Source organism: Zootoca vivipara, chromosome 7 (genome assembly GCF_965207765.1).
Source record: "Zootoca vivipara chromosome 7, rZooViv2.hap1.1, whole genome shotgun sequence".
Taxonomy (NCBI): Eukaryota; Metazoa; Chordata; class Lepidosauria; order Squamata; family Lacertidae; genus Zootoca; species Zootoca vivipara.
In genome coordinates, this window is record NC_142590.1 from 44,895,234 (window position 1) to 44,922,156 (window position 26,923).

General features: G+C 40.9%; 1 protein-coding gene across 4 annotated transcripts in view; it reads left to right on the forward strand.

Moving 5' to 3' along the window:
• The window catches only part of TESK2 (testis associated actin remodelling kinase 2), a 56,205-nt gene extending 32,644 nt beyond the window's left edge, over positions 1-23,561 (forward strand). For 3 of the 4 annotated variants that reach the window (XM_035121268.3, XM_035121266.3, XM_035121267.3), the window contains exons 5-11: positions 2,780-2,926; positions 10,649-10,731; positions 12,565-12,640; positions 13,940-14,023; positions 15,286-15,372; positions 15,878-16,025; positions 19,526-23,561. In XM_035121268.3, the coding sequence (XP_034977159.3) occupies positions 2,780-2,926; positions 10,649-10,731; positions 12,565-12,640; positions 13,940-14,023; positions 15,286-15,372; positions 15,878-16,025; positions 19,526-20,532 (1,632 nt within the window). In that variant the 3' untranslated portion in view covers positions 20,533-23,561. The remainder of the gene's footprint in view (positions 1-2,779; positions 2,927-10,648; positions 10,732-12,564; positions 12,641-13,939; positions 14,024-15,285; positions 15,373-15,877; positions 16,026-19,525) is intronic. The other variant, XM_088673256.1, reaches the window with a different exon arrangement.
• Positions 23,562-26,923: the final 3,362 nt, after the last annotated feature.

A 26,923-nucleotide genomic window follows, 5' to 3' on the forward strand; every position in this document is an offset into this window, starting at 1 on the left:
GTGATATCCTGCAGCTTAGTACCATGTAAAGGAGGTGTGGTGCATTGCAAGAAGACCTGACCTCAGTATCGCTCCAAAACTGCAGATTCTGGCAGAGCAATCACACCAGGGAATCTGGGATCAACTGTTATTTGCAATGTAGATACTGTGGCTCAGTTGTTTTAACTGTCAAAAAAGTATGCCCACTATTTTCTTCCCAAAACATTTGCATGGTTCCATAGAGTGCTGGATGAAGCAAGCAGGAGAGCCATAGCTCAGTAACAGAGCATCTGCTTTGCATGCAGAAGGTCCCAAGTTCAATCTCTGGCATTTCCGGATAGGACTGGGAATGCCCCTGTCTGAAATCCTGGAGTGCTACTGCCAGTCAGTGTAGAACATGGTGGGGAACCTCATGGCCTGGAGGCCAAATCTGAACCTCCAAAGCCTTTTCTAGTCAGCCATTGAGATTTTCCCAAGGTCACACCCCTCACTGTAGTGCTTCACAGCCTCCTCAAGTGCTCTTGCCTGGCACAAATCTGTCCTTGAACTATGACAATGATTCTTGGTTTCTTGGATGGTAGATGGACACACACTCTCTCTCTCTGTGTGTGTGTGTGTGTGTGAGAGAGAGAGAGAGAGAGAGAGAGACTGACTGACTGACTGACTGACTTCTGACGTTTGTGTGGTTGAACAAAGGTAAAAATTCACATCCGTTGCCGCACCCAGTTCTTGCCACTGGCCCTATGCACCACTATCATGTGGCCCACAGAAGGTTGTCTGTGAGAGTATCTGACCCTCAGACTGGCGAATGTTCTAGATGGGCTGATGGGTCTCCCTTAATAAAATGTGGCTTCCTTTGTTCCTAAGCAAGTTGCTGCATTACTGGATAACTGCTGGAAGACTCATTTTTGCTGCATCAGGAACTTATTTTTTGTCTGGGGCAGATAACTGTTGCTTCCAAAGGGCAATCTGCATTAATATGCACAATTAATTTGCTTGTAGTGGAAATTGCTGTATAACATAGTCCTGGTCCACAAGTGGTAAACAACTGCACTTTTTTGTGAGGTGGCCTTGAACTCTCCAGGCATAATACGTTGAGAAACTTGAGCTGGCTCCTAAAATCTGGGCCAAGTAGTTTGGCATCTAGCCAAGGAACACTTCGTTTTGATCCTCTTTAGATCCTCAAGTATTCTGGACAGCTAGAAATTAACAGTTCTTTGATTTGTAGCTCAGTGGCTGATACAGTTGCTGGGTCACTGGTTTGTGTTAAAGTAATCCCACTTGGATATAAATTTTTGGTCTCATTGTATTTAAAGAGGGGTGCAAATATAGAAAGAATTTTGTATGTTTATTCTTTGTGCACTTGCAGTTTAACAAGTGGGACTTATTTGATAGTACTTCTCTACAAGCCTGAAGTCTGGGCTGACTTGCAGAAATATTGTGCTACAGTGTGTGGTGTTTAGCAGTTAGAAATCTACTACATGAGAACTCTTTTTGTAGTAGAAATACAGGGAGAGAGGAGAACCTTGAATAACTTCAAGCCACCACCTGCTGCCAAAAACTAACCATGTTAATTGAAATCTAGGATGATGTCTCAGTTATCAGTTGTTTTGTCTGCACTACCTCTATCCAGTTGTCATTTCCTCCTCTTTTGGTGTATGCTGTGCTTTAGGGAAGGGTCATACCTCAGTATCAGAGCACGTGTGTTGCATGCTAAAGGGCCCAGGTTCAATCCCTGGCTTGTCTAGGGAGGGCTGAGAATGTCCCTTGACTGAAACCCTGGAGAGTCACTGACAGTCAGTGTTAACAGTATTGAGCTAGATCAGGGGTCCCCAGACTTACCTGGCTTTGGGCCGGTGCCCGCCGCGCCGATCGTGCGGCGGGCCGGAGGGTGGGGGAGTGCGCGCCCGTGCGCATGCGCACACACACTTACTGGCGCGGTGGCGCGCTTCCAGGTCGGAAAAAGCGCCGGAAATCGTTTGTGCACATGCGTATGGGCCTCCCCCGACCCAGAAGTGCACCGGAAATGACCTCTTCTGGGTCGGGAGAGGCCCATACGCATGCGCACAAATGATTTGCGGCGCTTTTTTCCGACCTGGAAGAGCGCCGCCGCACTGTGCGCCGTAAAAGCGGGCAGAGGGGGTTGTCGCGGGCCGGATTGGGAGGCCAATTGGGCCGCATCTGACCCGCGGGCTGTAGTCTGGGGACCCCTGATCTAGATGGACCAAAGGTCTGACTCAGCCTTGACAGCTTCTTGTGCATTCATGAAAAAGGGGTCAAGAAGGTGGTTTCTAAACATATCCTGAGTGGGGTCCCTAAGACTGTTGGATGGCACCTTGTATGCCTCCTACCAGCAACTCAGGCAGTATAGCTTGTGCCAAACATATTGCTCTGCTTTCCTATGGACCACATCAGTGAGGCCAAGAGGCCTTGTCCATCTGGGCAGCTCAGGACCTCCATACACACTGGGAAATTATTTCAGTGCTGCTAACACAGCAGTTTGACTTCACCCCTGGACGCACACTCCATTGTCTCTCGAGATAGATGAATGCCAACAAGGAGGAGGTCCAGGAGTTATTGGGGATGCATTCACCTACTGATCTTAAAGTTTATAGATTGTTTACTTTTATGATTGTTTGGTTTGAGTTAGTACGGTATATCATTAGTACAGTTGGAGGAACTTAACATTTGCCCCACTAAATCCAAGAAGAAATTCCTCACCTGTCTGTACTTTGAAGTACAGACAGTTTAACTGTGGTTCTTTTCTTTTCTTTTTAATTGGTTTTTTTAATATTTTCAGTATATCAACTGTGGTAACCTAGAACAGCTGTTGGATGGTAATCAACATCTGCCCTGGACAGTAAGGGTGAAGCTGGCACTGGACATTGCTCTGGGACTCACTTACCTTCACTATAAAGGCATTTTCCATCGGGATCTGACATCCAAGGTACCATGCGTCCCTATCAAATGAAAACATTTGGCAATAAATGTGCAGGGCCGGCTCTAGGTGTAGGCTGGGTGGCGCGGGGGCGCAGTGCGGCAAAGCCGCGCTGCGCCCTGCGCCCGCCCACCAGCCACGCCAAGAAACGGGGTGGAGCGGGGGCGCCGGAGAGATCACGGCGCCAGGGAGCGCGACACGCTTGAGACGGCCCTGTAGATGTGTATTACTTAACGGACGACAAACAATCTTGCGTAGTTTTATTTTTCTCCAGCCCCACTCAGTGCCTCAAACTGTAAAACTGTTATGTAAAATGTCACTTTAAAGATTGCAAGAAAACACTGAAAACATAGTTTAGTGGATTAAACTTTCCCAGAACAACTCACGTTGTGTAGATGTCTGAGAAGAAACTAACCTGAAGTAGAGGTCACAAATAAATGAGTTAGGATTATGTTCCTGGGAAGGTGGTTGCACAACTTCTTTAATTTGTTCACAGCAAGTTATTCAGACTTCTAGTTCCCAAAGCCTAGAGATCCAGCTGCTACACATTTTATAATATAAAACTACAAAAAGATGCAGGCATACAGATTGGCTCTGTGTCCCACCCTACTTTCCTAAAGGCTTATTGCTGTATATGTTCCCCATAACTTCAGATACATTCAACATTGTTCTACAGGTGACCTAAACTGCTACAGAGCAACACTGAGCTGGTAGTAGTTTTACTCCAGAAACTGTTTAACTGATGGATAAAACAGCAATTATGCTACAAATAATTGCATAAACTTTGCTTTTCAAGATGCCTTGTCATTACGACTATTTAACATTGTAGCTAGTAATATGAAAATAATTTCTTTCCTTATAAATGTCACATTGTAATTGCAAACTGGTGAGGAAAGCAATCAGAAATTTATCACCTTGACGATTATCTGTTGTTTTGGCACTAATTCATAAACAACACTATTATAAACCACTAATGATTAAAAAAAAGTGATAGTGATTTTTTAAATGTGCCATAGGTAAAATGCAGAGTTACTATGAAGGTTCTCATGCCAAAACTGCAAATGACCAGCTGGGATGCACTTTAATAGTCTGCCAACTCTGGGGAGATGGGACAGAATGGAATAAAGAGTTACTGTCTCTGTTCTTGAGAAGCAAAGCATCCCAAATGCCACCTCTTCTGTTTATAGGAGTATTTCCAGACTTCAGTATACTGATTTTTGTAACTGAACTGTGGTCTTTTTGAAATTAATTCAAATGGAAGGCAAATATTAACAGGTGGTATACTTATGGCTGAAGAGTTGTGTGAGCCTTGAAAGTAATTAGGTCATGCCTGAAACACTAAGATGAGAAGCTTTAGTACAATAGCACTTGGGCTGCATTGATACCACTTAATAGTGTAAAATTGTTTGGTGTTACAATATTGGTGAGCAAATCATAATTCCTGTTAGTGTTGTCTGTGGTTTCACTCTATCTTGCTGTTTAAGTGATTGAGATGAATTCTGTTTGAATCAATGAATTCTCCTGTTTGAATCAGCCCTGAACTCACTAGGTGGTCTTTAAAAAGCCACACCCTCTCAATATCGACCCCTCTCCCCATTTGTACTATGATGATATCTACCTTTATAGATAGTTAGAATTACAACGGTATAATGTACTCGTATGTGCAATCTTTTTTAACCCTTTAAATCGGGAGCAGGGAACGTTTGGCAGCCAGTGGGCCATTTTGGAAGCTCCCCCATCCCCTGCAGACCAATTTGACAGCTGGGCGGAGCTGTGCACTCAAATTACCTGACTTCAACATGACATCAGATGACGCAAAGTAATTATTTTCCAATGTCACCCTGGCTCGAGCCATGCCAGTAGATTAAGATCATTTGAATCACCAGCTTGAATTCAAGCTGAGAATACAAAGTAATTGGTGCTTTCAGCAGCACCAGTCCTCGCTTGCCAAGGAACAACTGGGAGCACACTTTAAGTCTCCAAATCTCTACCTGTTGCATACCTGACATCACAGGTATGGGGTAGAATCATAGAACTGTAGATTTAGAAGGGACCCCATGGGCCATCTAGTCCAACCCTCTGAGAGGTAGGAATCTCACCTTGCAATCCCCCATCCACTTTGAAACCAAAGCAGGCCTGCTTAGCTTTGCAAATGTATTAGCAGTTCTATTCCCTGGCAGAAAGCCCCATTTAATTCAATAGGATTTTCTTCTGGGTAGGCGTGGTTAGGATTGCACTGCAAACCTCCTTCCCCAATATCTATCTGATATGTTTGTGTTTTGCAGGTAGGATCCCAAGAGGTTTTATATTTAAGCCCAGCAAAGCCCCTAATGGTTGTAGAACAGCTAAAATATTTTGCATTTCTCACCATTTCTTCTTTGCTTTTAAACACAGCCAGGGAGGCATTCTGTGAAGTGCAGAAGCTCTGGGCTGAGGATCCAGTTCTTTTCCTCATTTGAAAAATACTGTAGTAGCATTTTTACTCATATGCTTTCCAACCAGATGCACATGCATGAAGCTTACAAAGAGAGATGGACAGCTCAGGGTTTTTTTTGAGAAAAATGTCCTTGTGGACCTTTTTGGGATCCTTATCAGACTAACGAACAAAGGTTCTTCCCTGCACCTCGGTCTAAATGCAAAATATATTGAGAACACTATGGAGAATGTGGAGTAGATTTCCATGTTGCCATTATGCTTCTTGAAAAGTTTTCAAGATTGACAAGCCAGAGTAGTACAAAAGCTCCATAATCCTAAAATTAAAAATCCTAAAATAGAAATACCAATGTTACTTAAGTGGTAATAAATCTACTCAGCATATTTTTTATGCTAGCCTTTTCCCTACCTTCCTTTGATTTATGGAATTGCTATTTAAGCTAGTGAACTTCAAAATCAAATGAGGTAATTAAATTTGGATTTAGATAATTTCCTTGTAAAACCTTCAAGTTGCCAGAAAGCAATAATGAAAGAGGATGAGAAGCAGAAGACAATGAGTTATTGTGAGGATGCATTTCTTACCTGTTTATGTTTTTATATAAATCTGATTGTCTGAGACAAATTTTTACAGTGCAAAATTGTGTGAACTCTCTCTTGTTTACACACACACACTATATATATATAGAGAGAGAGAGAGAGAGAGAGAGAGAGAGAGAGTTTATATCACACTTTTCAGCATAAATTGCTTCTCTTAAATGACTTCATTTAGCATTTAGCAGAAATGGATTTCTTTAGCAATATTGTAAAACGTATGTAACCAGGAATATATTGTTGTGTATTAGCACTGTGCCTGTTCACTTTCATACTTCATAGTAAGGGCTGTGATACATTTCATTAGAAAGATGTGGTTTGAAACTGAGGGATTATACGTTTGCCTTTACTCTCCTCATCCATCATTGGCAGTGATGATGACAGAACAAGTAGCAGTTAATATTGTCCCATTTGGCTGTTTGGCATTTTAGCTAATGTGAAGGAAACTGTGGTAACATGCCTGAATATAAAGCAATCCTTCTTTGCTTTCCGTAGCACAAAGAAATTAATGGAAACTGCATTGGGCCTGAACAAGCTATTGCTAGTGGATCTCTTTTTCTTATGTGAAAAGAAAATAAATGTTGAACTTCCTTAGCAGGATTACACTGTGCAAAGCAGATGTTAAGCTCTCTCAACACACAAAAGGAGCTTTATGTTACCTCACATCTGTTTATGTATAAACATTTGTTAACTCTTTGGAGTTCAGTTTCAGCTTCTTTAAGTGAAGATTTCAGCCTAAGGCATAACTCAGGTTGTATAAACTTCCAGAATTGTATCTCTGGGGAAGTCTCCACAGAGAGATTTGATCATGTATTGTTGGACTTTTTTTATACATGCAGTGTATCAATACATTCCACAGAATTTGAATCTGCATAATGAGGGGCCGTAGCTCAGTGGTGGAGTGCAATATTTGCATACAGAATATTCCATGTTCAATCCTTGGAACCACCAGCCTGTGAGAAGCCTCTGTGCGAGATCAGTCAGGGTAGACGGTAGAGGGTACTGGGCTAGATAAACAGAGCAGTGCTAGTCCCACCCACCATGTTTCAGATGGTGATGAGTTATTGGACATACAAAAAGCGCCTCTCTCATTGACCTCAGTGGATGGGCAAGATTAAAGTAGGGCAGATGGCAGTCCTTTAAATATCCTGTACTGAAACATATAGGGTTTTTAGACAATGACTTTGAATTTTGCCTGAAAACAGGCAAAGGGGAATACAATTCCATCCAAAACCTGTTGCAACACTGTCACTCCTCAGTAACCAAGAACACTCCCGATTGTCATGATTAAATTCATTCTAAATACTTATTTTCAGGGATAGTATAGTGACAGTAAGTATTTCAACTAAATGTAACCATTGGTTCCCAGTCTGATTGCCTTCTCTTTATCAAAATTAATATAATGAAACAGTTTCCCACAGACCTTCTGTAATGCTCAATCCAGGGACGTATCTATAATAAGTGCCCACAGTTGCCTTGTAGAGCACAGCTTGGCTAATCAGTGATGTGGGTTTTCTGGAATACAGTAATTTTATGATGTCCTTGTAGTGTAATCTGATTCAGCAGATTGCCCATGTAAATTCGGTGTCTCAATACATATTAGTATTTGAAATGAAATTGGATTAGAGAAGAAACTAAATAAAGCACAATTAATATGGCTTAAAGTGGTTTTAAAAAAATCTATATGGGACTACATTTGTACACATAAAATCATAGAACTGTAGAGTTGAAAGAGACCCAAAGGATCACCTAGTCCTGCAAATGCAGGAATTCCAGCTGAAGAATAGCTGACAGGTAGATGTAAACATTTCCAATGAAGGAGAGTCCACCACCTTCCAATGTAGTCCCTTTCCACTGTTGAACAGCTATTACTGTCAGAAAGTTCTTCCTGGTGTTTAGTTGGAATCTCATTTCTTGTAATTTGAATCCATTGGTTCAGGTAAAACACGATGCTTTACAAATAGCATTCTAAAATAAACACATGAAAAACAGAGGAAGTGGGAGGGAAATGGAGGCAGAGAAGAACATGGTGTTTTCAATTACAGACACTTTGACTTGGTTACAGTAAGGTATAGTTATTGGAGTGAAGGGGCAGCAATTTCAGAGAGAACAGGAAAAGGGAAGTTTTGAGGGAGATAATGAATAGGAATGAGATTAGGAGACAAACTGTGGGTGGGTGCCATAATGATTGAAAAGGGTATTATCTCAAGCAGAGTTTGACATGAAGTTATGGTCAAACAAATTCAAAGCAGTTATTCTTACTGGAATACTTGTAAAAGTTTGGACAATAAGATGTGCCTCCCATGCATTGTTTACATTTAAGGAAAAAATATTGAAGGCTAATGCAGGAAAGCAAATGAATAGCAACCACTCACTGATCAGCAACATTTTTTTTTTTGGAGAAATACAACTCTGTATTCAGGGCATATAGTTTGAAAGTTCATAAACTGTAAGAGAAAGCTTGATTTCATTGTATTATACTAAAAGCTTCTTAAGTAGGTAGAAAAATTACTTGCCATATGAAGCACCCAAAATGAACCCTAGCATTATCAAATGGCTGCTGCCCAGCATATGGTTACTTCTACACCAACTGCTGAATTTTCATCGTGGTTTTAACATTGCTGTATGATTAATGTTATCCCTCTAGGATTTAGCTGCATTTTGCAGTGAACAAATAGTTTACCACAAGCAAGCTGAATGAATGCATTCTTTGACGAGAGATAACAAAGGCCATAATTGAGAAGCTTTAGTGTGTGTTGGGTTGGCCTGATTCAGTTGACCTTGTGCAATTTTTCAAATCTCAAAGTGAACTGTGGGTGCTATAACTGATCCAGGTTAAAATAAAATAAATATTAATTGGGACCTAGGCATCAAACAGGAATCTATGTGTGTCCATTAGAGAAGTACAATGAAGACCTGAGCCTGATGTGTCTACCCTCTCCCTTCCTCCCCCTCTCCTTTCCCATCTGCTCTTTTTATGAGCAGGCAAGTACCTGAATTTATTTGCTGATTTTGCAGTTTACAACTCAAGAAAAGTCCATAAAGTCACTGCTGCCTGCTGTTAACATGGATGTGTGTGTTACAGTGGGCAATGCAGTTGTGCAAGAAATTAAACTGTACAAAACTAAGAACAGAACTTTACTATACTTTCATATACTTCAATGAAAGGCTAACAATTGCCAGTGCCAGAGGCATCAGTACATTAGAGAGAACAGTACACAGACCAGAATGCTTAATTTCCCCATCTGCTCCTTGTCTTTGACAGTTAAGTATCATTGTAATGATGTGGCCATTGGTCTCCAAATCCAGTAAAGACTACAGTTCACAGTCCTAGTTTACCTACAAGATTTTGGCTAAGTGAGACTTGACAGTGGCTTGCAGACATTGCAAGCAAGTTATTTTTTAATTTTAAAATAGATTAAATGTATGTAGTGATCTATTTTAAAAAGCAAAATCCCAAAAAATGTTCTGAATGGAAATATCAAATTAATGTTCTACCTGAGATATTAAAATCAGCAAAAGGCAAAAAAATTGAAATTAATACTGTGCTTAAACTACAGCCTAAATGCAGTGTAAACCTAGAAATTATAATTCATAGTAATAATCCATGAACTGAATCTAGCAAAGTGATTTCACTTAAAGATATCAAACAGCACAAGTGCCCAATATATCATATTTGTTCCTTGTTCTGTTTGCAACTCATTCCTATACTGGTATGTGTTAGCTCAGAAGTCTTGCTGGGTTCAGTATGATTTGCTCCCAAATGTAAATAGAATTTCCAGCCTTATGGTGCAGTCGTACACTTGTTGAGAATTCCTACTGTGTTCAAGGGGGATTGCTCCCTCATAAGCATGTTTAGGAGTAGAGCCTTAGGCTGCAATCCAATACATACTTAGCTGGGAGTAAGCCTTCTGACTCAGCAAGCATAGAATTACACTACTAGTTTCTCTAGCCTCCCAAATGTTCCTGTGCTATTGGGTAATTATTCAGGTAACTGTTGCATATTTAGAATTGGGGTGGACATTCTTTTTCCCAGTCAAACTGTATAGTAAACTTGAACAGATTGCTAAAAAAGGAGCAGTAGCTTTGGCTGATCTTCAGATCAGTCATATCTGGAGATTGCAGAAGCCAGAGTTTTAGTAGGTATATTTGCCTAAGACTGTATAACTAGTCTTCAAATACACGCACTGGCACACAAAGCCCTAAATGGCACAATAGAGGCCTGATTATCTGAAGAAACACATCATATTGTTCTGGCCAGGCTTTGAGGTTGTAGGCTCTTCTGGCAGTGCTATGGCTGACTGAAGTCACAAAATGACTCACCAGAGGGTCTTGGCAAGAGCACCCCAGTTGAGGTACATTCACTCCCCTCAGAGCTTCACCTGGTGCATACTTGTCTATATTTATGCACCAGCTAATGACTTTCCTCTTTTGCCAGGCCTCTTAAATTTGTGGTGCATGTGCCTACATTACAATGAGAGGTGTTCCTTGTAATACTTGACAGATGGATTAGTTACTATGATTAATGGTTTGTTAGTTGATTGTATATTTAATTTTGTGAGCTATCTCGAGATTACTTCTGATGAAGGGTGGGATACTATATAACACACACACACACACACACACACGTATTGCTTCCTATTTTTAAGTTTTTAATGGTGGGATTCAAATGTGGACCACACTAATTCCCCTCTTCTTTTCATTCAGAACTGTTTGATAAAGCTTGATGAGAATGGATATTCTGCTATAGTTGGTGACTTTGGCTTAGCAGAGAAAATCCCCGAATTCAGGTAAGTAGCATTGTCAGCATGAATCAAAATGAGGAATATTACTGCAAACATAAACTATGGGGGAAATCCTCAGCCGTGGGAATAAAATGGCAAAGAAATTTAAAGGTACAGTCTGAAAATTCAGTAAATATTTTAATCTGTCAAACAAGTAGTGACCATTCACAGCAGCAGGTATTGGTTATGAGTTATTTAACAGAATCAACTTCTCATCGCTAATACCTGTAGTGGGAGAGAGAACCATTTTGTATATTCAAACAGAATTAAACTTGCCAAACAAGGCAAACAAAATCAAATATGGTTATTAGTTCTAGTTCTTCTATTTCATGCTAGATTTCCCTTTGACATTCTTCTAATAGAGAATGGCAGCTTTCAGATCAGCAGAAACCTGCAAAACCAAAGCTGAAGAAGAACAAGACTGTATTCCACCTATTTGAAATTATTGGCTTTTTTTAGCCCACCTATTTATATTTTCTCTCTTGTATGCCCCAGTGTTTATATGTATCTGTCAAGTGAGGATAACAGTCCCAACAGCAACTTATGAAATGGACTCCAGACCATGAAAGCTTATGCCATAATAAATTGGTTAGACTTTAAGGTGCTTTCAGACTCTTTGTTTTAGCTGCAATAGACTAAGACTGAAGTTGCTATGGGAGTTTTTACCATGAGTTTGCATAGTGGCTAAATGAGGTCATCTCCTAAAAAAGATAGATGTTGGTGCTCACCTTGACATGCACCTTTTGATCCTCAGTGTTTGCAGCAGTGTATGTTTGCTCAGTGAGGAATATAAATACTTTGCACATGCTCAAGTATATCTTTCTTCACACGATTCACATTTGAGTTCTCACACTAAAATCAGTTCTTGAAAGTTTCATACAGTTCTTTCAGATATCATCACGCCACTTAGAAAGCCTTCTCCTTGCCTTCCTGTTTTTCATATATTTTTTAAAAAGATATCCAAATGGTTTAACTGCTGTGTAAAGTACCATGAATACTAATGAGTGGGGTTCTGTAAAATTACTATTTTAGTGACTATGTTGACCCTGAACATGGTTCAAGCAGTTATGCAAATCAGTATTGTCATATTCTTCCCATTGGATAAGTGATCCATTAATGAACTGAACTAGAAGAAAATTAAAAAATTCCTTCCAGTAGCACCTTAGAGACCAACTAAGTTTGTCATTGGTATAAGCTTTCATGTGCATGCACATTTCTTCAGATACCAAACTTAGTTGGTCTTTAAGGTGTTACTGGAAAGATTTTTTTATTTTTATTTTGTTTTAACTACGGCAGACCAACACGGCTACCTACCTGTAACTAGAACAGTTTGGGTGAAACAAAATTAAACTAAAAAATGTACTGACTCGACGCAGCTGCTCTATAAATATGGAAATGAATTATTTCAATTTCCAGGAAGCTTCCTATTATGCTTCCTAAGTAGAATGCTTTTCTGAATTGTCTAGGGATAAACTTCTGAATAGTCTGATTTGTCATGGGATATTTTGTTCAAGATAAGGGTTATCTGCTACTGAATGGTGTTCTGAAGTGTCAACTGTTGCCTGTTAATGATATCTGAAGACTTGCTCTAAAGAGCCTAGAACTATGAAGAGGCCTTTCAGGAGAAAGGACAGAAGCTCTTTTGGCTTGCAGTGGCACTCTGGGCACTTCACACTTCACCTCTGCTCTCTCCATCACCTTCTGTTGTCCAGACAAATAGAATTAATATGAATGGCAAGAGAACAGCTTGTACTTGTTCCCATGCTGAAAGTGAAAGGAGTTGCAAAGAAATGCTTAATTTGCCAGCTTCTAACCACCTCTCTCTTCAAATGTTTAAAGTGAGAAACTGCCAGTGGTGGGCTCTCCTTACTGGATGGCACCTGAAGTGCTGAGAGATGAGCCATATAATGAAAAGGTTGGTCTTCTTTAATTATACATCAGTTAATAGATATTGGGATGCTGGTTGCCTGGCATAGGTGGGGGTGGGGAATTTGTGAGCACCTGTAGCTTTAAAGCTGTTCTAACATGATAGTAATTAATAAGTTTAGCTGAATGGGTCCTACTTGGAAAATTCTGCTCCTTCCTGAACATGATTTCAGAGTTCTGTGGATTACTATAGATCTCATTTGAATGGAATGACAGCACTTTTTATTTCATTAAGTGGAATAAATATCCAAGGTTTCTGTTTTTCTTAATTTTCAGAGTAGCAAAAAATGGGTTTCTCAACCTTGACAGTTTTATTATGACAATAAATGCTTCCAGATAAGCAAGTAAAAAGCAGCACAGCATAAATCATATGAAACCCTGTGCCTGCAGGTACCTAGCTGAATTATCTCATATGATAGGTATGATATGCTATAGGGGAAGTTGTTTCCTCTAGTCATACACATGCTGTTTTGTTTTTAATATTGCACAGCAATATGCTATGTACTTTCTCTTTCCTGTGAGTAGTACCAGTATTTTTATAGCTCTAAATACATTTGGTAACTGTTTTGATGAGCTCTCTCTCCCAGTTAATACTGCAACATTTTCTGATTTTCCTTGTTCGGAGTGGGCAGTGGGATACATGTACATTAGATGTACATTATTTTTAGCACATCACATTTTTGTCCAGGCTCTGCCAGACTGAGCTTAAATATGTTCTTCTGGTTTGCAACAGAAGCCAGTTTTGCACAGTACTGATTAGCTGGCCGCAACCACAGTCATGTCTTCTCAGAGCAGTTTTAAAAGTGAATAAAGGCTAGCCATTAAAAAAAGTGTAGTAAACACACACTTGATCATATAACAATACAAATTGGGCAGCCCACCTGAAGCATGGAAGGGGAAGGGGAACAGGCAATTGGACCTTGATTTGGGGGCTTGCACACATGCGTTGAGCAGCAGAGATGGGGAAGTGGAGATCACCTCAAAGTTGAAAAGTCCACATTGAGCCCTGTTTACAGGTACATCTCTGGGTCCTAAGATACCTGTTCAATGAATGTGCTTTTATGCATTATCCCTTAGGAGAAGGAAGTGAGACTGCCAGTCTGCAGGCCTAGGTTTTAATTGCTTGACCTAGAACTGGCAAATGTTGGAAAGTAAAAAACGTGAACACCATAGAGGACACTTTTGTCATATGAATGGGGAAGGGAGACCCTACTAGATCAGGCAGCACAGGAGTGCCTGTAATACAGTTGTGGTCATGTTTTCTTTCTCCCCCTCCACCCCTCCTCAGGCGGATGTATTCTCGTATGGCATCATTCTTTGTGAGATTATAGCAAGGATCCAGGCAGATCCAGACTATCTCCCTCGCACAGAGGTAAGCAGAGTGCATTAACAAGGACTGGAAAGGGAAGAATCCTAAAGAATTTTGCTGGATTATTAATGTTCGCAGAGTTGCTGAACACATGATGAATGACCACTGTATAAGTCTTCTAATAAAGCATTCATCCTCTGCTACAGTTGCATGCAGAGACTGGCACTAACCCCTTCTCTCCACTCCTTCCCCATTTAAAGCACATAATTATACTTTGCAGGTGAATGTTACATCAGCAGTTAGCCATGAGCTTCTATAATATCTGACTGGTATAACCCAAAGCAGGTTATTGATGGTACCTTATTCACTGAAAGAGGACTATCTGCATAGGAATCCTTCTCTTCTAAATTAGAACTACATTTTGGTATCGGTGAGTTGCCTCACTACCTCAGATGCACTTCTGCCTTTTCACAGGAGAGCAGGGTAAGAGGGAAGCTGTCATGTCCTATCCTACCTATGCAGAAAGTTCCAGATTCAACCCCAGGCATCTCCATTTAAAAAGACTAGGTAGGCACTGATGTGATAGACCTCTACAGGAGACACTTGAGAATTACTGCTAGCTGAAGTAGATGATGCTTGGCCAAATTGCAAGTAGCCTGACCTGGCATAAGACAGCTTCCTATGAAATGTTCTCAAACTGAAAATGTAGAAAATGTCTTCTCCTTGCAAGAGAAGGGGGGATTTTAAGGCAGTCATCTCTCCTTGGAGAGAACTTATGAAATCACCAACTCTTAAAGTAGTCCATGCCAAAGTTATTGCAAAACTAGATGGATTATGATGCAAGTTGAACGTTTTCTTACTTCATCACAGATACGTTATGGAGTTTATGCATTTTAAGCTGTAGATGGCTAAACATTGTACAGTTAGGAATGTCAGGTTATATGAACTGTGCTTCAAGTAAGTTCACCTCATATGGCAGAATGTTTAGGAGATAGTAGGTGTACCTCAGTGTCCATACAAGATCAAGGCACAAACTGAGACAAGAATAAATTACCCTTTCCCCTTGCCATTGCTCATATCTACATAGGAACCTTGTGTTTTTGTTAGAACACTAATAGATGTGATTTGGTGTGTTGCTTGTATGGGGAATAACCTATATATGTAATTCATTGTATTGCTTAAGTAGAGAATTATTATCTCTAATTCCCTTTCATGCTTTGCCTTGTAACACTGTCTTCATGATTTCCTCATTTCCTCCCCATTCCTCTCTTGTGCCTCAATTGTTAACTTTTACCTTCCTTTTCTTTTTCCACCTCTACTTGCAGAATTTTGGGTTGGATTATGATGCTTTCCAGCACATGGTGGGAGATTGTCCCCCTAACTTCCTCCAGTTGGCCTTCAACTGCTGCAATGTGAGTATATTTAATTGATTCAAAAGCCTCCCTGTTTGTGAGACAATAATCAACGGTGCTGATTATTTAAAGGAAAAGAATGGAATGAGCATATTTCCTAAAACAAACATCAGTACACTGAGGCCTCTGGTAACTTTGATAAATGGTTCATGAGGGACTTGGAGGAGAGGGCATCTCTACAATCTAATGTTAGATTTCTGGAATGCAAATAGGATATTTTAAAGCAAAGAGGATATTTTAAAAGTTATAGTTCCTCTGCTCTACATTGCTTTAGATGTATGACTTTGTCAAAATGAAACATCAGTTAATCTTTCTTCCATGTAACATAACAATATACCTGTAGGTATACATGTGTTAAAGATGATGCCTGTGAGAAAAAACCAAGAAAATCATGTAAAATTTGTAAAAAACCAAGAAAATCATGTTTTTGTAACATAGTGCTATGTGTACAGATTTTTCTTCATAACTAAGCTCTTTTGTATCTTGTCACATATTTTGTTAATAGATGGACCCAAAATTACGTCCTTCATTTGCTGACATTGTCAAGACACTGGAGGAAATTCTAGGGAATTTGAAAAGTGAGGAGGCTGAAAGAGAAAGAAAGCTCCTAAATCTGGACAGCACAGATCGAAAACCCATCTCAGTTTCCAAAGGTAGGGATCAAGGGGAATGAGCACAAAGCTGCTCTGATTACTAAGCAAGAATAACAAAAATTGTATTATAATGAGGGTTCCTTTCTTGAATTTTTGATGGAGAATGTGAACCAGAAATAATACCTTTATTTCTAAATAAGAAAACATGACTTGAGCTACATTATCATGAAATTGAATATTGATGTTGCACTGGGGAAACAAGGTGTGTGCCAAAGCCCCTTTTCCCCAGACAGGCCCATGGAAAAGGTGCAACTCTGTGCCAGCCCTGTCAGTTGGGGAGAGAAAAGGAAGCTGCTCTGTTCTCAGTGGCAGTAGCAGGACAGTTGATGTGATGGACACTCTGCAAGTGGATCTCCAGGATGTTGTCTTGTCTTCTCTCTGCCACGCCCCATGTGTAAATATGAATTAGAATTGCTCTGCATTAAGGATCATCTTGACTAGTGGAGTAAAATAATCCTTTGATGTCTTAATTAATCCTTGCAGGATCAAAGCAGGTGCCACTTTGAGAACAAACTTTCCCTAATATCATTTCTGAAACACCCGTTTTTTAATGCATCATAGGCTATGACAGATGAAGACCAGTTCTCACAAACGCTTTTTTGCTTGACATTAGTACTCTTATTTTATTTTTCAAAGGGAACATTTTATTTGCATATGATGTAAACTTTGGATCGTTCATCTTTTTTATTCTTATTTCTCACTTTTTCTAAAGCCCAGCTCCATAGGTACCCAAATTCTAACTATATAGACCTCAAAAGGAAACTGTTACTTAAGTAACTACTAGCTGTTAGTAGCTTTTTCTGTAGCTTGCACTTTTGGAGTTTAAATATCTAATTTTAGAAGCAAACAAGGCTCCTGGTGTCTGCTGTGCCCTTCTGAAACGGATTCCAGGAACTTCATCCAAATTAAGCTCTTCCTTGTTGGCTTGGGATGTCTGACCTTTAACCAGAGGCTGACTTACTGCAAAGTATTTCCTAGAGACTATATCAGATCAGTTTGAATTATTGCAGCTTTGAAGACTACTGCTGCAAGTTTGTTTGTGGAAACTGCGAGTGAAATGAATCTAGGGACTGAATACATTGTTTTGGGCCATAGGTGTCATTACCCCACACAATAAGGATTGAGGACTGTACGGAAAAGTGCCTTTATTTGAACAGCAATAGCTGTTCAGCTTGATCCAGAGTACACTGGGTTCTTCATTCTTTGCAATATTAAGGGCACTGGAGACATGTGAGAAGAAATTCACTTGGCATTGCACAAATGAGGAAGCACTTTCATATGTGGGAGATACATGTGGACCCTGAAATTTGTTCAAAAGGTTTTTGTATCAGTGCTGGTTAATTGCAAATCCTTTAATGTACCCAGAAATATGTACGTTTAACATAATAAAACATAGGAAGCATTGGTGTTAGGATTGGATTGTACCTTCTTGTAAAGCATCACACTGCCCCCTGGTGTGCTTAGAGAAATTGCAGCCAAAATTTGGGTATCTGTTCTCAATTTTGAGAGGAACCTGTTACATGGCTGGGACAGCTACCGTGTTTCTCATATTATAAGTCATGTCTTATAATCTTTTTTTCTCAAGAAAATAAGCCTATGGCTTATTTTCGGGGGGTGTCTTATTATTTTTTTAAAAAATTACAGTATGGTACCTCCCCTGTCCGGCGCCCGGAACTGGCAGCTGCTGCGCTGCTGGGCGCGTTGTCGGCGCTTCAGCAGGGCACGCTGCTGGGTCCCGCCGGGTCGGGGCTTCACGCGGCGCGCGCTGAGGCTCTTGCCGGATCCCGGCTCGGAGCAGCGCGCGCTGCGGCTCTTGCTGCGTCCCGCAGCGCCAGCGCCAAGCGCCAACCCAGCAGCGGGACCGGCGGGACCTGCAGCGCGCGCGACAGGAAGAGGAGGGACCAGCGAGTGGCAGCCGCGGCGGCCAATGAAGGCTCGGCCGGGTGTTTTTTGTCGTTGTAGCTGCGTCCCGCTGCGTCCCTCCTCTTCCTGTCACGGCTCGGCGCCCGGAACTGGCGGCTGCTGCGCGCGTTGTCGGCGCTTCAGCGGGGCACGCTGCTGGGTCCCGCCGGGTCGGGGCTCCACGCGGCGCGCGCTGAGGCTCTTGCCGGGTCTCGCCGCCGGGTCGGGGCTCGGAGCAGCGCGTGCTGCGGCTCTTGCTGCGTCCCGCCGCCGGGTCAGCGCTTGGCGCGGTGCATGCTGCTGGACATTTTGGAGGGGCAGCAGCAGCCGATTCCGGGCGCTTACAGGCATCTTCCTCTTCCATGGCGCCATCCAGACCTGCTCCCACCACTACGGCTTATTTTTGGGGTATGTCTTATATTTCTTCAACTCAGGAAAATCCTGCCATGGCTTATTTTGTAGGGATGACTTAAAATATGAGAAACACGGTACTTTCCACTTGACCTTAATATTTGCAGTTGCTCTATTTAGTGATGCATTATTTACATGTATTTAACAGATTTTACCCCCAAGCCCAACTGCTGTGTGTCATAGTTTCTCCACTGGACAATGTGCTGTTTCAAAGCTGATGTGGAATATAACCTCTTCACTTCCAGAGGGAGGTATTATTGTTTGCCTTCACCTTCCAAAGCACAGGGGTGTCTTTGCTTTAAGGAAACCTCACGTTGAAAACATCAGCCTTTAGTAGCATGGATTTGTCTTATAGTCTCATGAAATGGTGGCTGTCCTCCTCAACCCTTGTTCTTGGGAACATTCTGCTAGTGCACAGAGCACAATAATAGAATGGGAAGGCTGTTGTTGTTGTTTAGTCATTTAGTCGTGTCCGACTCTTTGTGACCCCATGGCCCAGAGCACGCCAGGCACTCCTGTCTTCTACTGCCTCCCACAATTTGGTCAAACTCATGTTGGTAGCTTCAAGAACACTGTCCAACTATCTAGTCCTCTGTCGTCCCCTTCTCCTTGTGCATTCAATCTTTCCCAACATCAGGGTCTTTTCCAGGGAGTCTTCTCTTCTCATGAGGTGGCCAAAGTATTGGAGCCTTAGCTTCAGGATCTGTCCTTCCAGTGAGCAATGGGAAGGCTGTATCTCCTGTTATATTGGCCTTTGAAAATACTTGTCCACATATAATAGAGATAAGATTGTTATTCTGTCTTCAGTCTTTAACAATTGGTACTGCATTCCCCTCTAATGGTCTATGCAGAATGCAGCTCAAAGCAGTAAAATGTTGACTTAGAGAAAAGATTTTGGATGAACATGAGGAGTTAGAGATCATATCAATCCTTAGATTACTGTAAACACAATTTATTGGTACTAATATTCTATACTAGACCTTTACTTCCTACTTATGTTGCATAAAAAATATTTGGATCTCAATTGATACAGAATTCCATGTGAGTTCATACATTTCCAAAGTGTGGGGTTTTGTGGAAGACTGAACAGAATGTCATATGTACATTGGTGATCTTTTTCTGTATCATTCTAATCCTGTCACTAGCAACATTCTTTAAGTCTGATTTTCTTTTTCTCTCCATTTTAGGTTTACTAGAGAGGGGACAAGGATTAAAAAGGCTAAGTTCACTGGATGACAAGATTCCACCTAAATCACCCCGTCCACGGCGCAATATCTGGCTATCACGCAGTCAGTCAGACATATTCTCTCGCAAACCTTGCTGCAAGATAAATGTTCAGGACCCCTACTATACACCAAGCAAAGGGGCAAATCGGAAAGTCAATCCTTTCAATTCTAGGGAAGACTTGAAAGGTGGGAAGGTCAAATTTTTTGATTTGCCAAGCAAATCTGTTATATCACTTGTATTTGACTTGCACTCGCCGGAGGCAGAAGGATGTCTGAAGATGAACCAGACCCCATTCCGGCAGACTTCTAACACTGACTGGCTGGACTCCTCTTTTCTTCCTGCAAGACGGAGCAGATCACTTCCAGGATCTCTTGAATTTGTGCATAAAGATTATAGAACATTTGGGGATCTCTCTTCAACCATTGGTAGATGTGATCCCAGCCAGCTGGGGGCTGAAATGCGGCAGAAGCTACTGAGCAGCAGTCAGTATGGAGTGTCTGAGATTCCTCCTTTTCAGGCCAAACATCATAGGCAGGACTTGCCTTCTCCTCCTCTGCAAGAGGAGGAGATGGACTATTCTGATGGACTGGAGCCCCAAGATGAAAATGGGTACTGCCCTGTAAATTTTGCTAAGGAAGCAGAACTCGGAAAGCCCAGGGGGCAAGTTGCCCAGAATGTAGATGGTATCTTGGCACATAATTTAGACCATTCAGAAAATAGATCCTCAGAGATGTTTATGAGCTGCATCTCCTCTGAAGATATGGAAGTTGAAGATGAAACTCAAAGGAACATGCCTTCCACTAGGTCGGAGTCTTCCAAACTATTGTTCAGTGTTAACCCTTCCCCACAGTCTGGCAGAGAAGCCTCTCTTTTTGAGGCAGTGGATAGTGACATCTCAAATCTTGTTTCTCTGCCATCTTCAAATGCACCAGCATCAGTATGCGAGCAATCAAAATGTGACATTTAAAGTTCAGCCATGATACCATGGTGGCATATTCCTCCCAACTCTTTGCTTTTTTAATTTTCTATGTCAGAATACTCTAGCAAAGTGTAGCAACCAGACCAGTCCATTTGGAGAGAGAGCATGTATGTCAGTGTGTGAGAGATAATAATCCCTTACTGTACCTCAGGAGGCAGCTACTGCAGGTGGAAGGGGAGAACGATATCTCCATGGAACGCCTGGATCAATGCAGGGCCATAAATATGGGATCCTAGGCTTGCCTCTACTTAGAAGCCATTTTCTGTCTGTGTACACAGCTTAGATCCCATTTAAGAAATTCTTCCAAACTTGGCAGCATCCTTTAAAAAAATCTATAACTCTCTTTTTGTGTCCCTTCTTGGGAGCTGCTGTGCAGGTATAAAGGACCTCTTATTGAGTATAACAAGATGGAAATTGGCAATGCTGGGACAACATAGATAAGGTGGTAGCATCCTGTACCTCTGTTGTAATGACAGGTTCATAGTGCTGGCTTGAAACCCAAAGTTCCACTGAAGAAAGTCAGACTTCAGTGCTGGAGCTAAATTTCCTACCTCTTCCAATCCAGTTTCAAATACTGGAAGCAAACAGCTCAGATTCCTACTTCAAGCATTCCTTGTCCAATTATTACTTGCTTTGGTCACCTTAAGAAAGAGGTCGATCCCATTTTCCTTAAGCAATAATAGGTGCTGTGCAACCAAATGCCTATTCAGTAAATTTGAAGTGCACAAAGAGGATGAACAGCTGTGTGTTTGTAACTCTTCAGTATCTCCAATTCTATATTGTAGAAGAAATTAAGTGTATAACCACCCAAGTGTTTGACATGGGAGCTCTTAAAAGTAAGCCAGCCCTTCCGCAGCAGCATTCTCTTAAAATCCAGCTCTGTCCAGCTCTTTGTGCAACTCTTCAATCAGCCTCTCCATGTAGGTCAGTCACACACTCTGAACAGATGTGTGCACATATGGAAACTTGGTCTGTATTTACATTATGTATAACTTACAAGTACCTCACTTGAGATTCCTCCATTGGAAGAGGGATGCTTGTTCACTAGACTCTGACTGTAGCTGCAGAAATAGTACTTCCAGTCCTCACTAATCTCTCTCTGAGTATCAAGTCCAGCACAATGCTCAATGTAGAGAGAAGTTAGTATGTGCTGAATAAGAGGGATTGGGGTCCCAAGTCTTGACTCTAGTCCCTTATTTTAATATAATAGGCTAATGAGAACTCCCCTGTGGGGAAGAAATAAAAAAGCAGTGCTGCTTCCTGATGTGTGTAGATGTCCTCTCTTATTAACCCCTCAAAAAGGAACAATAAAAACAGTGAAAGTCCACAAAAAGTAGCAAGCAATAACTTGGGGATCACAGATATGGAAATATTTGAAAAACAGGTAACAATATCTTGCCTAAGAGTTGCTTGTTGCAACCTTGACAGCAGAAAAGTCTTTTTGCAATCTATGCTTATCTATAAAGGAGCCCTTAACAATGTCAAGTTCCTTCCGGAGAACTCCCCACAGCTATTTTTTGCATGCATTTTTTTTTAAGACAGTGAAAAATAAATGTGTTACCACCTCACTGCACACTTAGGATATAGTAACATTTTGTTTCTCCAAGGAAGATGCATTTACTCTTGATCAGTGCATGGATACTGAAAGAACTGAGCACTGGAGTCTGCTTTAGAGGCCATGAAAGGAGTCCACACTTCTGTGGTTGATGTGTGAGCTCCTAGAACCCTGTAGCCTTTAGATGTTTGACTTGTACTCTTACTGTTTTGTGAAGATTTAAACAAGTGGCCTCTCTGATTTTGCTTCATCTATGTTTTAAAAGTGCATCTATGATTTTGCTTTCATGCAGTTTTTCTGCAAACAACCTATCAGATGTGGTATTCTTTCTTGAGCTGGGGGAGAGGGTCCTTTATATGGCTGCTCTGCATTCTTATCAGAATGCTAGTGCAATGCTTTAGTCTCTTATCCTGGTACAGAAAGCATGACATTTCTCCAGCCCACACTGTAATGGAGTTCTTTTTGAAGGAGCTTGGTAGAAGCCAATTCCTTGGTCATTGTGTGGCTAAAAATTAATGTATACTGTCCACTTTTACAACCTGTAAGAGTCCCTGGCCCCATGGCCTTCTGGGTATGCAGTCTAGAGCCAGTATTGCAGAGCAGCTGTTGGCCATTAGCTGTAATGAATACAGATTGTGGCAAGACATTGGCAGTGCTTTGTACAAATACAATAGTGAATTTTGCTTTTATCATGTTTTTGATTTGCTGACAGATGCATCTTGCTTTCTTACAAGCGACCTGCAGACCCATCTAAGATCCCCAATCTGTTTTTAATTCACTCAATCTTTCTATGTTACATTTATTAAACACGTAATAGCAGCAATACTTGTAACTGATTGGTGAAAGATGACTGTGTATAATTGTATGTAACAAATTGCTACCCCAGCAGAAGACAGGAGTATGATAGGTTTATTCTTGGTTGCTGTATCTTGTCCAAGAACACTGGTGTTTCTTGCCAGTTTAACTACAGACACTTGAATAATTCCTCTTTGCACTTAATGCTGCTGTTTATACTGCATGTCACTACATTTCTATGCAAAAATAACTTTTGGGGCAGCCAAATATTTGATTAAGGTTTAAAGATCTTTGCAAGATCTATTTTCATATTTATGAAGGAATTTTATGTCTTAATATTTGCAGTCTGTAAATAGCTAAACTTTGTCATTAAATCTTAGGAAAAAAAGTCTGTAGCCTGTGTATAATTTAACACTGCCAGAAAAGAATCTTTATGAAACATTTTTCTAATACTGCAGATATTTATGGATGTGTAAAGAAGGCAAATATTGGTTTTTATGTTTTACTTGGTCTGACTTTTTTTCCTGAACTACAGCAGCAGTATGTTTTACTGGAACTGAAATAAGTAACCAAAGATGAATCTAGTTTAAAGTATTTGAATGTTTTCTTTGTCAGTTTTTGTAAACTGTTTCCCAATTTGCTTTCAGAATAAAAACAAATAAATCTACTTTTGTGGTTGAAAAGAGAGCTAAGGAAGAAAGCTCTACCCTGGATTCAGCATTCTCTGACCACCAGAGCAAGAGCTGCTGTGCTAGCATAAGGGCGAGAATAATGGAGTATGAAATAATAATGCAGTATGAAATAATAATGCAGTATGAAATCCAATGAAACAGTTGCATTTCTTGTGCAACTTTTAAGGGATGTGATAGTCTGCTTCTTTGGTAAATGTCTGATTTCACAGAGGTTCCTTTTATAGTATTTTATGATTCCTTTTTTTCAAGCTACAAAGAGACAGTTACTATTTATTTGTTGTGTGGAATTCAGATTCCCCCCCCAAAAAAAGGTGGTGTTTCTATTTCCAACTACCCAACAGTATGCGGCTTAGAAAATACACCCCCCACTTTCATTCTGATCTTTCATCAAAGCTATGCTTTGAACTAAAGTGTCATCATTCTGTTTCCCACAGTGGTCAAGTCACGTTTCCATAAAGTCAGGAAGGAATGCATAAACAGTATCCTCCCCAACAACAGGTATTCAGACGCATACTGCTTCTGGCCTATTTCATTTGTATTTGGCATAATCTTTTTTTTAGTCGTTTAACCCAGTAGTCATCACAACATCTTATGTCAACAAATCAAGTTACTGTATATTAAATACTTTTATAGTTTTATTGAATCAACTTTGAATGCTTGGCTCCTAAGCATCTTGTGCTACTTATGTGAACAGGACTTCTGAGGACTAGCAGCTATAACAACCTCTTGTAACACATGCAGGGCTAGCCCAAAAGGATATTGTACACTAGTGTTGGCAGTGGGCGTTATGGCACCAGTTCAGGCAAAAGTGATAGATTAATATGTTCCCCGTATTTTCCCCGTACAACTCCTTTGTATCTGAAACCCACAGATCACCATCAATTAGGAATATTAGCAATAAGTGGCAACCAGTGAATTAAAATGTACCATTAGTGTTAGAAGCAGAAAACAAAAGTTAGAAAAGCAAAATAAATTTAAGCGGAAGGAAAAGAGAGAGAAGCTTAATGTATAAATACATTTGGGTAGGGGGAAGAGTAAGAAATACTGGATAGATTTAGAACTTATGGCTGATTTGTACTGCAGGTGTGGGAAGCCTTTGGCTCTTCAGATGTTGATGAACTCCTATCATCACTGGCCACACTTGTGGGGGCTGATGGGAGTTGTAGTTCAGTAACATCTAGAGAGCGACAGGTTTCCCACACCTGCTGTACTGATTTAGTTGTATACCAAGTTTACTTGATAATTGTGCTATGACCATCAATTCTAAGCTGCAATATACAGGAGTGTCAGGCACCCACACATGGAAGCTTTGCTCCTCCCTTTTTGTGAGCTGTGAAACAAGCCAGGAAATCCCAGTTAAGCATGGTTTCCTGTTCCCACTATGAACAGATGGTTAATAGCTGCCAAACAAGCTAAGATATATAAGCAAACCTAAAACCTTAACTCCATATTTTGGCTTGTTTGGAAGCCATTTGGGCATAACCAAGCACTATGATCAACCAAGGCTTTCTGCTTGTTCACAAAAAGGAAGTTTGTGCACAGCTAATACTTGTGCATACTACTTCTACTGAGATTAGATTGCCCAAACTAGATTGGTCAGAGGGCCAAACTACCACAGCATGGGGAGGCCACTGTCTTTGCAACTAATTGGTGGGAGGATCATTTGGCCTGAGAAGGAGAGTACTAACAAAACAGACTGTTTTCTTTCCCTGCTAAAGCTAGTGGTTACAAAGCTGAGTAAGATTAAAAGCCTTTTATAAGTAAAGGCAGCCAGCAAGAGATTAAATCTCTGCTGTAACAGCATTAGTTGGCTGGGCACATTTCCCCTCTACTAATGCCAAACCTGACTTTAAAGGTAGCATTGGTGAATCGATTTTTGACCCTTTTTTGTTTCCAGTAGGTTTTACCTAAAGTACACTCCAAATCTTGAGCAGTTGTTTGATTTAGTTTGAGAACAACAGAATGCAGAGTATGCTGCAGATATCTTCCTCTGCCCTTTGCAAACTAAGGTTCACAGAAGCTTCTTACTCATTTATTCTGCAGCAAACTTACCATCGAACAGGCAAGTGGTATGGGTAGAAGAAAAGCATGAAACCTATTTCTGAAATTCTCTTGCATCTTCAAGCTCTTGTGCCATCCTCTGTGTCTCACACATAGCTGCAGTTTTTTACCTCCTGCGCCAAATGTTCCAACATTATTATTACAGAAAAGAATAGGCCGTATCTAACCAAATCATTGCACACACTGCCAGGTTGCAGAAATGTCAAGAGTATATGGGGGGGCATGCAGTGGGAGGAAAGGGAACACTGTTGCACTTGTGGAAGTCATTCAGTGCACACAATTATTTAGTTGGATACAATGCAATATTTCATAAAGGGTGATAAACATGAGCAACAGCTAGACTACTGCAAGAGACATGTTGTCGCACTGTTCGTGCCTTGTTCAAAACAGACCTGCTGGACCTCAAGAATGTCTTTAAGCAGCAGAGTCTTGTACTAGGTTTTCTGCACATGCCATGTACTAGGCACTGATGAGGCCCATAGAACTTTGGGTGGGTTGGAAAAGTAGTTAACTAAAGACCCAATCATCAAAACATGAGCTTAGTTATATGGCTACCATGCACTTTTAAAATATGCAAATACTGGGCACAAGCAGCAGGGTGGGATGAAAGCACCCCCACTGCCACATACCCTGAAGTCTGAATGTTGTTCCTTCTCCCCTCCCTCCCTCTGCGATTTGAATCTTTTTGAATACGCACTTTAACTGAATTTACACAATATTGTATCTAGTTTGGTAAGTACGCTGGTGCATACTTACCAATATACAGTGCTACCTCTACTTACGAATGCGATCCATTTCGGGGTACCATTTGCATCCCAAAAAGTCCGTAAGTAGAGCACCGCTACTGCACATGTATGGAGCGCACAGATCGCTTCTGTGTGTGGCAAACCCGGAAGTAAACACTTCCGGGTTTGACATATTCATAACCTGAAAAGCAGCAACGTGAAGCAAACATAACACGAGGTATGACTGTAATCCCCAACAGGCTCTGATCTGAAATTTAAATTGCACAAATACTGCATAAATACAAGGTTTTATACTACTATAAATATTGTTACTTATATATGGAAGCTGTTTGGTCTTTGTATGCAAGAGAAGAAGTGGTCTCCATGGTTGTTACAAAAATAAGCTTCTGGTTCTCATGCTGTTGGGTTTGAATGAGTGGATTAAATTAATATGCTATAAATTAGGGCTCCTCATAGCTCTCCCATGTTTAAGACAGTTGCCTGGTCCTGTGTACATAAGGCTCTACCTTTAACAAGAAAGGAAATTCTAG